General features: G+C 40.5%; 1 protein-coding gene across 2 annotated transcripts in view; it reads right to left on the bottom strand.

Annotated features, from left to right (window-relative positions):
• Nucleotides 1–2,789: 2,789 nt before the first annotated feature.
• Nucleotides 2,790–14,562, bottom strand: part of gtpbp2b (GTP binding protein 2b) — a 29,470-nt gene continuing 17,697 nt past the window's right edge. Inside the window, exons 7-12 of one of the 2 annotated variants that reach the window (XM_063475692.1) lie at nucleotides 13,614–13,833; nucleotides 11,974–12,082; nucleotides 8,456–8,514; nucleotides 8,030–8,201; nucleotides 6,065–6,229; nucleotides 2,790–5,986 (exon numbers count right to left, since the gene is read on the bottom strand). In XM_063475692.1, the coding sequence (XP_063331762.1) occupies nucleotides 5,798–5,986; nucleotides 6,065–6,229; nucleotides 8,030–8,201; nucleotides 8,456–8,514; nucleotides 11,974–12,082; nucleotides 13,614–13,833 (914 nt within the window). In that variant the 3' untranslated portion in view covers nucleotides 2,790–5,797. Of the gene's footprint in view, nucleotides 5,987–6,064; nucleotides 6,230–8,029; nucleotides 8,202–8,455; nucleotides 8,515–11,973; nucleotides 12,110–13,613; nucleotides 13,834–14,562 lie in introns of both variants that reach the window. The other variant, XM_063475691.1, reaches the window with a different exon arrangement.

Below are 14,562 nucleotides of genomic sequence, written 5' to 3'. Positions count from 1 at the left end.
CCATACATTTCACACCTGAGTCTCAACTCTCGCGGCCCGGTACCAAATGACTCACGGACCGGTACCAGTCCGTGGCCCGGGGATTGGGGACCGCTGTTTTAGGGTATGTCTCTACCAGCTTTGCACATCTAGAGACTGAAATCCTTGCCCGTTCTTCTTTGCAAAACAGCTCCAGCTCAGTCAGATTAGATGGACAGCGTTTGTGAACAGCAGTTTTCAGATCTTGCCACAGATTCTCGATTGGATTTAGATATGGACTTTGACTGGGCCATTCTAACACATGGATATGTGTTAGAGCACTAAGGATTCGCTGAAAAATCCCCAACTGAAGATGGAGCCGAAGACGGAACTGCTACGAAAAGCTGAAGAGAGCAAACTATCTTTCAAGAAGTGGATCAGCCCTCCACAGTCAACTAGCACTGCTAGTTGTGTAGCATCCCTGGAGATTGTAAAGAGGAGGAAGCCGTTCACAGACGGAGAATATATGAAAGAATCGTTCATAAAAATATCAGAGCATCTATTGTCCGACTTTAAAAACTGTTAAAAATTGTTCCGAAAATTAGAGAGATGCCTCTTTCTGCAAAGATTGTCAGAGAAAGGACCATTAAAATGGCAAAAAACATCAGCAGTTGGCAAATTGATGACATCAATTCAGCTCAATCATTTTCAATTGCCTGTGATGAGTCAAGTGAACGATGTTGAGCAGACAGTACTGTTATGCAGATATGTCAACTGTTATGGGCCGCAGGAAGAACTGATTGAACTCATACCGCTAAAGGGCCAAACACGAGGGCAGGACATTTGTGAGGCTGTTGTGAGTTGTCTAGAAGCTAAAGGAAAAATCACCACTCACCTGTCAGTGTCTACTGATGGGGCACCCAGTATGAGAGGAGCACATTAGGCTTGGTGAATTTACTTCAAAAGTCACTGGATCGAGAGCTGATGGCGTTTCACTGCATCCTCCACCAAGAAGCACTGTGCGCAGAAACATTCACCCCTGAATATGTTGAAGTGATGAACCTCGTTATCAAGATAGTGAACAAAATAATCGCGAACGGATTAAGCCACTGACAGTTTTGTTTATTGTTAGAAGAAGTCGACAACACATATTCCGATCTCCTGCTGCACAACAAAGTCTGGTGGCTGTCCAGGAGAGAGGTGCTGAAACGCTTCGCTACATGTCTGGAGCATGTGAAAACTTTCTTGGGAAGCAAAGGCCTCCGCTATCCTGAACTGGAAGACCTCGATTGTCTGGGTAAATTTTACTTCATGGTGGATATGACAAGTCACTTGAACACGTTGAATAAAGGGTAAAGGGAAGCACGGCCCTGCAGACACTGGAGAATGTTTTGGCATTTGAGTGCAAGATGAGAGTGTTCACAAGAGATGGACAAAAAGGTACGCTCTCTCACTTCCCCTCCCTAAGAGAGTTCAAAAAAGCGAACAATCAAATAAATTATGATTATTCCCACCGTGCCATCATTGCAATGCAAGCTGCATTTGGAGAACGAGAACGTGATTTCAGAAAGGAGAAACATACTCTCTCCTTCCCTGTCACACCGCTGGACACCGACCCATTCTTGCTGAACACAGTTGCATTCACGGAGTAAGCAAGCCTCTAGAAATTGAACTAGCCAACATAGTGGATAAAGATTTGTGGGTAAATAAGTTCAAAACACTGACTGCGGATCTTGAAGAAGTCGCCCGTCAGAAGGCTACGCTTGCTAAAGAGCACAAATGGAGTGATATGGAAAAACTCCCCTACCCCGACAAACGGAATACTGGAGTGCCATTCCTGACATGTATGTTAACATGAAAAAGTATGCATTTGGAGTCTTGTCCATCTTTGGCTCAACATACTTATGCGAGCAAGTTTTCTCAAGCATGAATTTCATAAAGTCCAAACACCGCTCCCGCCTCACAGATGAGAGCCTACAGTCCTGTATGAAGATCAAAGTCACATCTTACAGCCCCGACATAGGGAAGATCTGCAGTGAACTTCAGACATTACACAGGTAATAACAAGTATTTACAGGTATTTAAAGAACAAGTATTTAATAGGGTATTATGCTTTAGGAAAAAAAAATGTTTTAGACTCCGAGCTGATGTACATTTTTTGTATGTTCAGGTGCTTCAGTTGATTGCTGGCTGAGAAAAAACCCGAAGAGGATGAGAGAACACTGACATGGACTCTGTAAATGGCCTGTATTTGTATAGCGCCTTACTAGTTCCTAAGGACCCCAAAGCGCTTTACACATTCAGTCATCCACCCATTCACACACACATTCACACACTGGTGATGGCAAGCTACATTGTAGCCACTGCCGCCCTGGGGCGCACTGACAGAGGCGAGGCTGCCGGACATTGACGCCACCAGGCCCTCTGACCACCACCAGTAGGCAGCGGGTGAAGTATCTTGCCCAAGGACACAACGACCGAGACTGTCGAAGCCGGGGCTCAAACCGGCAACCTTCCGATTACAAGGCGAACTCTTGAGCCATGATCACCCACAACGACGCTGTCAAAGACGCTCCTAATTTTCTTTTTCTTTTTAAAGCTGCTAAGTTGCAGCTAAATGTTTTATTTATTTTTATTTATTGTTTTATTTATATTAAAGTGGGCTAGTTTTTATTTTACTTTTACACAAATATAGGAAGAACTTAAATAGGCCTACAGTTCAGTTTAAGATATGTCAAAGCAGGCCTACAAATGCACACTGCACTTCTGTTGTTTTATTCAGTTTTTAATTTAAAAAAAAAAAAGAAGATAAAAACTTAAAAGTTTACAAGCTCTGTTATTTTATGCGGCTCCCGACTATTGGCAGATGAGGGGGCAAAATGGCTCTTTTGATGATAAAGGTTGCAGACCCCAGGATTAGAAGTTCCCAAATCCGGATGGGAGAAACAAATGCAAAAGACTACCATGATATGGAAATGTTATGGAAGATTTTTTTTAAAACACTTGAGACTGACAGCCATTTCCTCATGGTTCCAGTATTGGTACTAAACTCAGAAAAGCTGAGAAGATGGAGAACAAAACCATTTTTCATAATACGATGTCTAAAACAAACATCCTCTGTGTTAAAGTTGCAAATTGATGAAAGCAGAATTTGCATTTCTTACTGTTACTTTTTTATTTCTCACTAAAAGGGACGGTCAGTAAAAACTAATAAATTCACCCCATAACATTTAAATGTTCAGCTTTAGCATGTCACACCTTTCAGTACCACTTCCACGTTACACTGTACTGCAGAACTGGTAGTCTCCAACATGCAGAATCAAAATACAAAGTGCGAAATCAACCATCACTCTATTAAACAGCAATCAGATTGAAATGCTACACAGGATCAAGGAAAGTACATTCAATATTTAGCTTTACAATTGCACAGAACCCCAGAAAAATGAAGTTTACCTGCATAAACACTCCACCACATGTGTGTTATACTTGAAATGTGCGTTTGTTTGTTTTTTAATCACTCAAAGGGCATGCAGGTTAGGTTTAGCTGCAAAAGCTGCCTGGCTTATAAAATGTACAAACTTCTAATACAGCCAACAAATATGAATGGAGAGTTGGAACAAACTGGAAACCTAGTAGCAAATATTTCTGTCATTCGTAAAAGCAGATACTGAATATACAGGATTTGATGGTTAAGAATTTAATGCCAGTTTCTTCTACAAAATGTTTTTTCACCTTCTTGAGGGAAAAGGAACCTGCCACACTCCTGGAACACAGTGACTTATGATGCATTTAACTAACAGCTTAACTCCGGACAAAAATATATATTTCATCCAACATTCAGAAAGTAAATCATCTTCAAAAAATAACTGTAATAGAATCACCTGGTCGTCCTGCAGAAATATGTCTAAGTATTAGCATGAAGTATGTTTTTACAGTTCTGAACACAAACTAGTACAATGTGATCTCAAATCAAAAGACCAAACATTTTTTTGAATCACCAAAACATCTTAGGCTACGTTCACACTGCAGGCGAAAATGCATCAAATCCGACTTTTCTGACCCTATGCGACCCATATCCGATCATGGTATGACAGTTTGAACAGCACAAATCTGGTATTTTCAAATCCAACCTAGGTCACTTCGTATGTGGTACTGAATCCGATACATATCTGATGTTTAGGAAAGCGAGTGCTGTTTGAATGGTCATGTTGCATTAAATCCGTATTTTATGTCACTGACACAAGACAGATGCCAATTATCAGCGCTGGAAAAGACAAACGAGAAAGCATGGCGGCGGAAACTGGAGACGGAGCGAGTCAATGAACAGAAACTGAGGTTTTGGACTTGATTAGCATATGGGGAGACAATTCAAACAAGCTAAACGACTTCGTGGCCATATATACCTCTGCATGGAGGTAGCAGCCACTGGTCCAAACGAGGCCATTGTTAAAGCATGGACTCTCTTTTTTCTCAGTGTCGTTCTTTTCCTAATTAATTTTTCAAAATTATGTCGGTTATGACTGTGCAGAAATTGATAGACTGCGGAAACAACACCTACTAGCTCTGTAGCTGCCATTTTTACTTCTATAAGCAGAGCGCGTTGTGTGTGACATCTTCTTTTGTGCATGCTTTGAGGGCCGTGAACACTAGAGCGCATTTGCTGTTGCATTTTATTTGTAGTGTGAACAACCAGACAAAAAAAAGAGTCGGATTTGATCAAAAAAATCAGAATTTAGCAATAAGACCTGCAGTGTGAATGTAGCCTTAGTCAACCATTCAGTACATATAGATCAGTCATTGCAATAATTAGTCCAGCAGTCCCCAACCCCCAATCTGTGGCAAAACTTCAAATTAATCTTCAGGCTTAAGTCCACTATGGTCATCCAACTTAAGATACAAATGTTTGTTGGAAAACAGCCTGAGTCATTTCGTACCGGGCCGCGAGAGTTGAGGCTCGGGTGTGAAATTGATGGTTTTCAGGGTTTTCTATCATTAACTCAGTTAACTGGGTCTTTTACCTTGTTGTAGTTGTGTGTCTTATTTGGAAATATTTACGCATTATCATAGTGACCAGCGAGCATTAAGTGTCAAAGAGGAGGATGTTACTCTCAATGTTGTTGGTGCATTTCGGGAGGATGTTGCTAATGAAGTTACACACTTCTGGTGATAATTTGAAATCACAAATTAATAGTTTGCCCACCAATGTTGTCAGATAATGGCACCTGACTCCTCCAATGCTTTGTGAAAAATACCCCAGTCAATGGCTAGACCACGAAAAAACCACGGCAAGGGTCTAAAATGTTTGGCATCATAAGCAGACTCCTTAGAAAGGAATCCACCTAAGACTAATGAAAATAAAGTATGTGCTAAATATAATCTTCCCTCACCAAATTTCTTGATGAGTTTAAGCGTGCAAACATGTCTCGTACGTAGAGCGAGGTCAATCCGTCGTGCACATCAAGAGAAACAGAATTACACCTTCATTCCACATCAGCGATGAGTAAGCACTATTCATGCTTTTAAAATACTCCTGCTATCTTCCAATGACAGCGGCAATGATAAAAAGGAACCTTTTAATCAATCTGTGGCAAAACTTCAAATTAATCTTCAGGCTTAAGTCCACTTAATGGTCATCCAGCTTAACTCAAGATATGAATGTTTGCTGGAAAACAGCCTTTCTGACATCATCGCAGGAACGGATGAGGACAGAAACATAGATCCAAGACAGGTGGGACTCCAACATGATGTGCATGGCTAAATTTGATCAGAGACCTATGTTCCCCAAGCAGTCATCATTCTCACTGCCTCAACATCTGTCTGTTTGATGAAGGAGCAATTTTTAGTAATCCTGCAGGTTCTGGTCGTGGTTCTGGTTGTGATTCTGAGAAGGGGGCAGCAGGCAGGTGACATGGCCGATGCCTTTGGTGACACCCTCCCTGAAGAGAAGCTTAGCGCCCAGGCGCAAGTACTCGGGGTGTTTGATAAAGCGGAAACGAACAACAGCTCTCTCGCCAGTACGCAGCTCATCCTGCAGCAGAAATCCAAGGTTACATGATGTGGTTACATAGAAGCTTGAAAAATAATCATGTATTATGTAATTTCAAACCTTTCCATGAAGGCACTCCACAGTGGCAGTCTGCCTGACATTACCAACGTGTATGGTGACCTGTGACCCCCGACGGAAAGTCTTGGCATGGAAGAGCAGGACAATGGCAGCTTCAAACTGACAGCAGATGGTTGGGTTCATCTTGGGACTGACCATCACCATGCCCTGTAACATCAATAACACACTGATGTAACCACAGGTTGTTATCAGCAGTTGTAGAATATTTGCAGGTCTTACAGGTATCAAAAAGCAGTCCTTTATCCATTAGTGCGCAACTTGTTAAGAATAAATTGAAATTTTCCTACAAGTTGGTTGTGCACACTCTCAGACATTTCCAGGTGGTAGAATCCAAAACTAGCTTCTATCATCCATAAGTTCAAGCTCACAAGAGAGATGTTTCATTTTTGGATAAATAATATGCCCACCTTCTAATACACAGATTGGTATTTGAAGAGTAACGCTGGGTTCACATCCATCAACATATACAAGTTGTTAAAAACAAATGTATCAGCAATTTAGCATAAAAACATTTGATGTAAAGACAATACACTTTCCTCACATCAAACTATGCAAGTTAAGTGCAATATTGTCTCATGTTGTATTCAGTTTGAATATTGATGATCTTTCTGTCAAGTTAAATGAATGTAAGACTGGGTGTATGGTGGGTAACCTCCATGATGATTTGGTCATTTTGTCTCCCTACAGTCCTGGTTTGCAGTAGTTACTTAGTTTGTGCTAGTTATAGTGCCCAGTATGATATTGCTTTTAACCCTAAAAAGCATGTTATTGTGATTGTTACAACTAAGGAGGATGACAAGCTAAATTTTCCATCTTTTCATTTAGCAACCAAGTACTGGATGTGGGGAACAATGTATAAAACTTGGGTCATATCTTAACAAGTGATCTCTGTAATGATGATGATGATGTGAAAAGACAGTGCTGTGAAGGTGTACGAGCAAGCTAATATCTTGGCACGTAAATCTGGCACTTTTTTTTAAGCCTATTGTACTTTTTTTATAGTAAAGCCATAACCAAAGCCAAACCATAGCCAAAAAACTGCAAGTGGCTTTTCAGGATGCATTTAGAATTTTCCTTAGACTTCCAAGTCTGCAAGTCAAATGTTTTTCATGAGCAACATCCCACCTTTTCATGCCTTACTCAGGAACTATATGTGCCAATTTATGTGCCATTTGAATGAGTCAAGAAATTCAATAGTTTTGTGAGTTTTGTCTTTGTTGTTTTTTTAATTATATGGACTAATTTTCTCTGAAAAAAAATACAATACAAAGCTACATCATCCCTCTGAACTTGTGTTCTCACCACTTGTGGTGTCTGCAGTTTCACCAATGACCTTAAAATTGTGCAGAGACCAAATATGTGAATTTCTGTTTGGATTACCAGGAAGTAATCTGAGGGCTCAAATTATGGTCATAAAAATTTTGTGTTTTGTAACCTTGTTTGTGCATACGTAGATAAGAATTTCAGTGTGCGTAAAAAAGATTTGTGTTTGTAAAACATAATTACAAGTTATAGCTGAAAGGAAGAAAATTCTGGTCAAAATTTGTACTTTTAAGTTGAAACTCACACAAAAGCGAGGGAACTTGAGCACAGAGTCTCACAACTACGCAAGGTTATAAGGTAAAGATCCTGAACTAATAACAGAATACTCTGTATTTTTAGCATGAGTCTGGTCTGTGTTTCACAGAGAAATTAAACACCATTAATAAATTTGAAAAACTGCGACCATGAAGGTCGACTGCGATCATTTCCCTCTGTGTTTTCCAAATTCTCAAAGGAACTGGAAAGTAACTTCCAGTATAAATAAAAGGGAACAAACAAAATATGCAATATATACACACAGAGATGTATGAATTTGTGCAAGTTACATTTAAAAAAAACAAACAAAATTGAATCCCCCTTTAAATCATCTCCTACATCCTTTCATGTCTTTAGGTGGCCTCTGACCTTGCGCAGTAGTGAACGGTCAAAGTTTCCCAAAGCCAGCGTTGCAGCCTGTCCAGCCCTCAGCACTCTGCAGGCAGAGCGGTTCCTCTGGATACTGCCCACCTTCAGGCGCAGAAAACGGCCCTCATCAGTTGGACCCACCACCAGCCTCTCACCCTCCCTACACATTCCACTGAAACACAGACCGTCACACAAACACAAACTGTTCTTAGTGTAATGCACGGCACTTTCCATGATTACAAAGACCTGGTCTGTGTCCAACCAAGGACCCGTAAAATGAAAAGCTGCGATATATTATCAAAGATTCTATTCTTATAAAAGTCATGTGTTATGTATATCTCTATGAATATTTGGGGTTCCCACTGTTTCAAGAATAAAATTTAAAATAATATTGACAACATATTAAAGCAGACAGTGCTATCTCACCTGTACAGAGTTCCTCCAACCACAGTCCCAACGTCAGGAACTGAGTAGATCTCATCAACCTTCAAACACAGAAACGATTAAATATCAGTCTGCGCTTTCCACACTCCAGCATGCAAGTCACACACACGTTTCTACCACATTCTATTAGGGGCTGGTGTGTGTGTGTGGTGTGTTTTTGTTTTCTTTTTCCTTTTTCGGCGCAGGGTAGGCAGGGCGGTGATTTGCAGGATCCCCAGCACACCTGTGGCAAATCAGGCCGGAGCTTTTATAGGGAGCTGCGTGGCTGACATCTGGTGTAAGAGTATTGCCTCTTCCACAAGTAGTAATGTGCGAGTTCGCTCTCTAGACTGGAATCTACGACCTGCCGAGTGTTTTAAGATTTGTTTCCTCTCTTATTTTCCTTCCACCAGCCTGCCTCGCTCCCCGACCGCCTGTCTGTGCCTCTGAAGACTGTTTAATCGGTCTGAACTGGGAATCACCTTGCCTACCAATTCAATTAAATTCAAATTCTTAATTACTTATTCCCCAAAGGGTTAATTTGTTTAGCAGCAAGACAACAATAAGAGTAAACAAAACAATAATGTTAATAATAATAATAACAATAATAATAATAAAAAGCCATTAAGGCTTAAGCCATTAAGTTATTTGCCATTAAGGAGATGGGTTGCACCGCGAGCAGCCCACACACTCCACCTGCCTCAGCCTTTGTTCCCGTTAAACCTCCTTCCGAGTCTGTAACTCAGTTTGTGCCAAGTAAGCTCTCCAACTCTCCTCCTAACTTATTTTCATCCTTGCCTTTTGTGTTCAGTCTCTAATTCTGTTCTGTTCTCCTCCCATAGACCGGTCGAGTGCCCTGCCAGTTTTTCCAGCACACCCCTGAACTGTGTTTGTATTTTCTCTCTCTGTCACTGTGAATAAAACACCGTCACTGTAAATACAACACTGTCACTGTGAAACCCCTGGTGTCTGCGTGTTCTGCTACCTGGGCTCACCAGAGTTACTACCTAACACATTCTTTACCCTATACTTACACTGTGGTAAACAGATGCTGCACAATGAAGAGTGGTAGTAAGACTGCGAGTGCACCTGCAGTAATGTAATAATTCATCTGCTTGCTTTCCTGAGTGTTTGGCTGCTAGCCTGTTCGTTACTCCACTGCCACTTTCCCATGCTGTGAAACTCAGTACTGTCATCATTACACTAATCCAATCATCTTCTTGCCGCCTTCTTTAAAGCCAATCAGCCACTCTGTGTGGTTTAAATCTCAGTGCTCTGTCATTCCCTCTTTCAGGTTCTCATTCGTGCAACCCGATCAGAGTTCCATCTTCTTCACCACAACCATCTAGACTGGGAGAGGTCTTATCCTAACTCTTATCACGCCTGAGAATCTTTTCTGCCATGATGGTCCATCAGAGTCTAATCGCCAAATACATTAGTTTATCTGTCACAGTAAATCATGTTCATATCATCCAAATGATCTCTAATTATTGAACTACTGTGGGTACTGTGGGAACTCAACTTCCTTATATACACACGTATATAAGGAAATAAATATTTCAAATGTCAAAATATCTGTAAGGGAAATAATTACATTTAAGTTCAAACTTGGTTTGGTGTACGGTTATAGTAGGTTAAGTTGTGAGAGGTATCTCAATTCCCCTCATATGGTCCCAGGCAGCTGAACTGTGGCGTGAAGGCAATAAAGTAATATTAAAGTTAAAGAAAAGTTAGAGTTAGGTTAACGTTAGGTTAAAATTAATAAAGGTTCGGGTACTAGGGCTGTTCGATATAACGATATAAAAATGTCTATCGTTTCCTATTATGCTATCGTTTGTTTCGTTGTGGCGCAAAATAAACTGTTTATGGCAATATTTTTCATGATTTTGATGGTCATTGTAGTGGCTATATCAATTTCTTAAAGTTCTCTCTTTCTCTTATGTTTAATATAACCACACCACAGATGGACAAGCAACTGTTTTTACGTGTTGTCGTTAGCAACAACGAGGTTAAAACTATGGCGTAGCTCCACCATCCGCTTGTTTATTTTGCACATAAACCTTTCACAATAAAGTTCAAGATCCTGTTGAGACTTCAGAAAATAAACTGAATCCCGTTAAAGAGTGTTTACAGATGAGAAGCAAAAAAGAGCCGTCAGGTGCTAAAAAATAAACCTTAGACTCAAACGTTAGAACAGGCTTTTCCCCACAGCACGCTGTGTAATAAATAAACTTAAACCTACACCATCCTCCCTATTCTGGTATTTTAAAGAGTACTTAGCGGAAATATTAAGCAACCTAACTAATAAGGTTGCCAACTCCCTGCAAAAAAAAAGAAAATAGGGAACCACCCCCCACCCTCCACCTCATGATGCTTAATCGAAGTAATCAACTTTAATTTGATGCAGTGTGAAAAAAATGCACAGAAATCAATTATTTTTCAAGAATAATTAAATAGATTCAACATCTTTCTTCAACAAATTTGCAGACTGCACAGATGGAACCTTCCCAAAGGAAAAAGTACTATGGCTTACTAGGGTATATTAGACTTAATAGTTACTATATACAGTAATGGACTTCTATACATTTTACATCACATTAAAACTTTGGGTGTAAGATTCAGATAGTTATTTATTAAAAGCTAGACATTTTAAATGAGAATAAGAAAGAAAAGTATTTCATTGTACCCCCCTTTTCCTGTTAATGCCCTACCTGCCCCCCTGGCTAAACTTTGCTAGATCCGCCCCTGCACAGTTACCAGCTGTCAGCTACGCAGAAAAGGATCCTGGTGTAGAAAGTAATATTAAATAAATTCTAACAACAGCTTATCAAGCTTAAACCTGCTGCTGTTGTTTAGCCTCTTTCTTGCGCAAAGTGGGTGATAAACAAACAAGAGAGACGGAGTCGTGACAGAAAAGCCGATCAGCCGATTATTGATCAGTTTCATGATTGAAGTAGCAACAGGAGAGGGAGGGGGAGAGAAGAGGCAGTCGCTCCATATATCGGTTGTTAAGCTTAACGTGGGAATGCTTTACAAACATTCAGAGATGAACTTACACACTTGCTTTAGTTCTCTCTGGGATAACTTTCTCGGAGATGAAATGCCGGTTTGGTAGTGAGGCTCGAAATACTCAACCAGACCACTGAGAGGTCTCGCACGCCACAGCCGCTCTATCACGTGACGCATACTGCTCGACGTGCTAAGGTTATGAGCTGAGTTATGCCATGTCGCAAGTTTTGTGAGGTGCTTTCGTGATATTTAATGGATCGGATTAAATTTTTTATTTCTCTCCGATATCCGATCCAGTATTTTAGGTCAGTATCGGACCGATACCGATATGTAATATCGGATCGGTCCATCTCTAGTGTCATGCATCAGTTAAAACCAATGACTGTTAAATAATGAAGTACTGGGTAAAGTTATACTGAGGATAAAGTAAATCTCAAGGAAATTAATTTAAGTCAGGGTTATGTCACCAGAAGTGATGGAAAAAAAGCATGTGTGTATGTGGGTTTGGATACCTGAAACTCAGTGAGCTGCTGCATCAGCTCTTCCTGCTCCTTGCTGTTGCTCAGTGGAGGAAGGATGTTCAAAAAAACCTTCAGGAGGTCCAGATTCTCACCAGACACACTGGAAAGGGTGAAGATGGGTGTAATGCTGCAAATGTGCATCCAGCCAAACACACACACACACACACACACACACACACACACACACACACACACACACACACACACACACACACACACACACACACACACACACACACACACAGTGAAGTGAAGTGAAGTGGAAATTCCAGAATCTCCAGAATCTGCTGATACTGAGTGGAATCCATGTGTCCCTCAACTTTGACAAGATTCCCAGTCCCTGCACTGGCCACACAGCCCCACAGCATGATGGAACCACCACCATATTTTACTGTAGGTAGCAGGTGTTTTTCTTGGAATGCTGTGTTATTTTTCCTCCATGCATAACACCCCTTGTTATGCCCAAATAACTCAATTTTAGTTTCATCAGTCCACAGCACCTTATTCCAGAATGAAGCTGGCTTGTCCAAATGTGCTTCAGCATACCTCAAGCGGCTCTGTTTGTGCTGTGGGCGGAGAAAAGGCTTCCTCTGCATCACTCTCGCATACAGCATCTCCTTGCATAAAGTGCATCGAATGGTTGAACGATGCACAGTGACTCCATCTGCTGCAAGAGGATGTTGTAGGTCTTTGGTGCTGGTCTGTGGGTTGACTCTGACTGTTCTCACCATTTTTCGCTTCTGTCTATGCGAGATTTTTCTTGGTCACTTTCTTGCCACTTCGAGCCTTAACTTGAACTGAGCCTGTGGTCTTCCATTTTCTCAATATGTTCCTAACTGTGGAAACAGACAGCTTAAATCTCTGAGACAGCTTTCTGTATCCTTCCCCTAAACCATGATGGTGAACAATCTTTGTCTTCAGGTCATTTGAGAGTTGTTTTGAGACCCCCATGTTGCTACTCTTCAGAGAAAATTAAAAGACGAGGGAAACCTACAATTGACCCCCTTAAATACTCTTTCTCATTATTGGATTCACCTGTGTATGTAGGTCAGGGGTCACTGAGCTTACCAAGCTAATTTGAGTTCCAATAATTAGTTCTAAAGGTTTTGGAATCAATAAAATGACAACAGTGCACAAATTTATGCACCTGCCTGATTTTGTTTAAACAATTATTGCACACTTTCTGTAAATCCAATAAACTTCATTTCACTTCTCAAATATCACTGTGTGTGTCTCCTATATGATATATTTAACTGACATTTTTTATTGTAACAACCAACGATTTATAAAGGAAAATAATGACTATTAACAAGGTTGCCCAAACTTTTGCATCCCACTGTAGGTAGAACATGTAAGGTCACTATTACAGCGCAATATTAAAATGCAATGCGATTCATGAATTCGACTTTAAACAAGTTTTCCGAAAATGTTATCATCCATTATAGAACAGTTATTTTGTGCTTTGTGTATCGTAGCAGTATTTTCATGACCTTCACTTATCATTTCTGCAGCACTATATACTGCTTTATCTATTTATTAGTGAATTTTTTTTATACTGCTGTATACACTGTACAATTAAGCTATTGCCCGCCATACACAGTAGCTGATAAGTATTGAGTATTTTTACTCACCATGTGGACTGGGTGAACTGCTGTGCTGCACTCACAGCATCGTCAGGGTTCAACACCACCATGGGCACCTTGTTGCAGCCCGGCTGCTTCAGAACTCGCTCTAGTTGTCTGACTGTTCGCTCCACAGTGCCTCGGGAACACAGGTCCACTTTACTGACTACAATGAAGATAGGAACTTTCAGCGCCATGGCCAAGCCCAGGTGTTCCCTAGTTGTACCAGCTGGATGAAGGAAAAAATAAAATACTCAATTACCCAGAACACTTGTCTTGTGATGTTTCGCATCTTATGTGCATAGGAAATCTAAACGTAACAAGGCAGTTGGATTCAAGTGAGAACAATTCTATTTAATTTTTAAATATTCAAATTATTTGTGCCTAGAAAGTAGTCAGAGGCCTGGACTCTGTACTATGAAGTGAGTTAAACATACCTAGGGTATCTGTCAGTTATCTGGATTCACTTACCCAAACACTGGTAACTAGGATTAGCAGTGGGGAGGAAAAAATTACTGTATAGTCGATTATTGTTAAAATCACTCTGTGCCTTAAATGTTATAGGTCAGTAAGACTAGAAAAGAGGTGCTTTATTACTAAAGTGTAGCCTATTTGACACATGAAGGAAAGCTTGTAAAAATGCTGGGTGTGTTAACAGACTTGTCAATGCCTCTATCATTAAGTCACGGAAGAATCTGATGAGGTGTAGATGAGTATTCTGTTTGACTAATGTTTAAATTTGCATAAGACAGTTTTAGTTTTAATTCTTTCAGCTGCAGCCCAGATGGTCGCATGATGGTCTGAAAGCAAGTAAAGAATAATTATAAAAACAGAATTCAAGGCCCTTTTTCCATTAGTACCTACTCAGATCAAGTCGGCACGGTTCGCCAGTTTTTATAGGGTTTTCCATTAGTTCCTGTTACCAGGTACTTTTTAATCTGCTCGCCCAGGGTTCCAA

Source organism: Pelmatolapia mariae, linkage group LG6 (genome assembly GCF_036321145.2).
Source record: "Pelmatolapia mariae isolate MD_Pm_ZW linkage group LG6, Pm_UMD_F_2, whole genome shotgun sequence".
In the NCBI taxonomy this organism is placed as follows: domain Eukaryota; kingdom Metazoa; phylum Chordata; class Actinopteri; order Cichliformes; family Cichlidae; genus Pelmatolapia; species Pelmatolapia mariae.
Note: the sequence above shows the minus strand (reverse complement) of the source record. Positions and strands in the feature narration are given on the sequence as shown.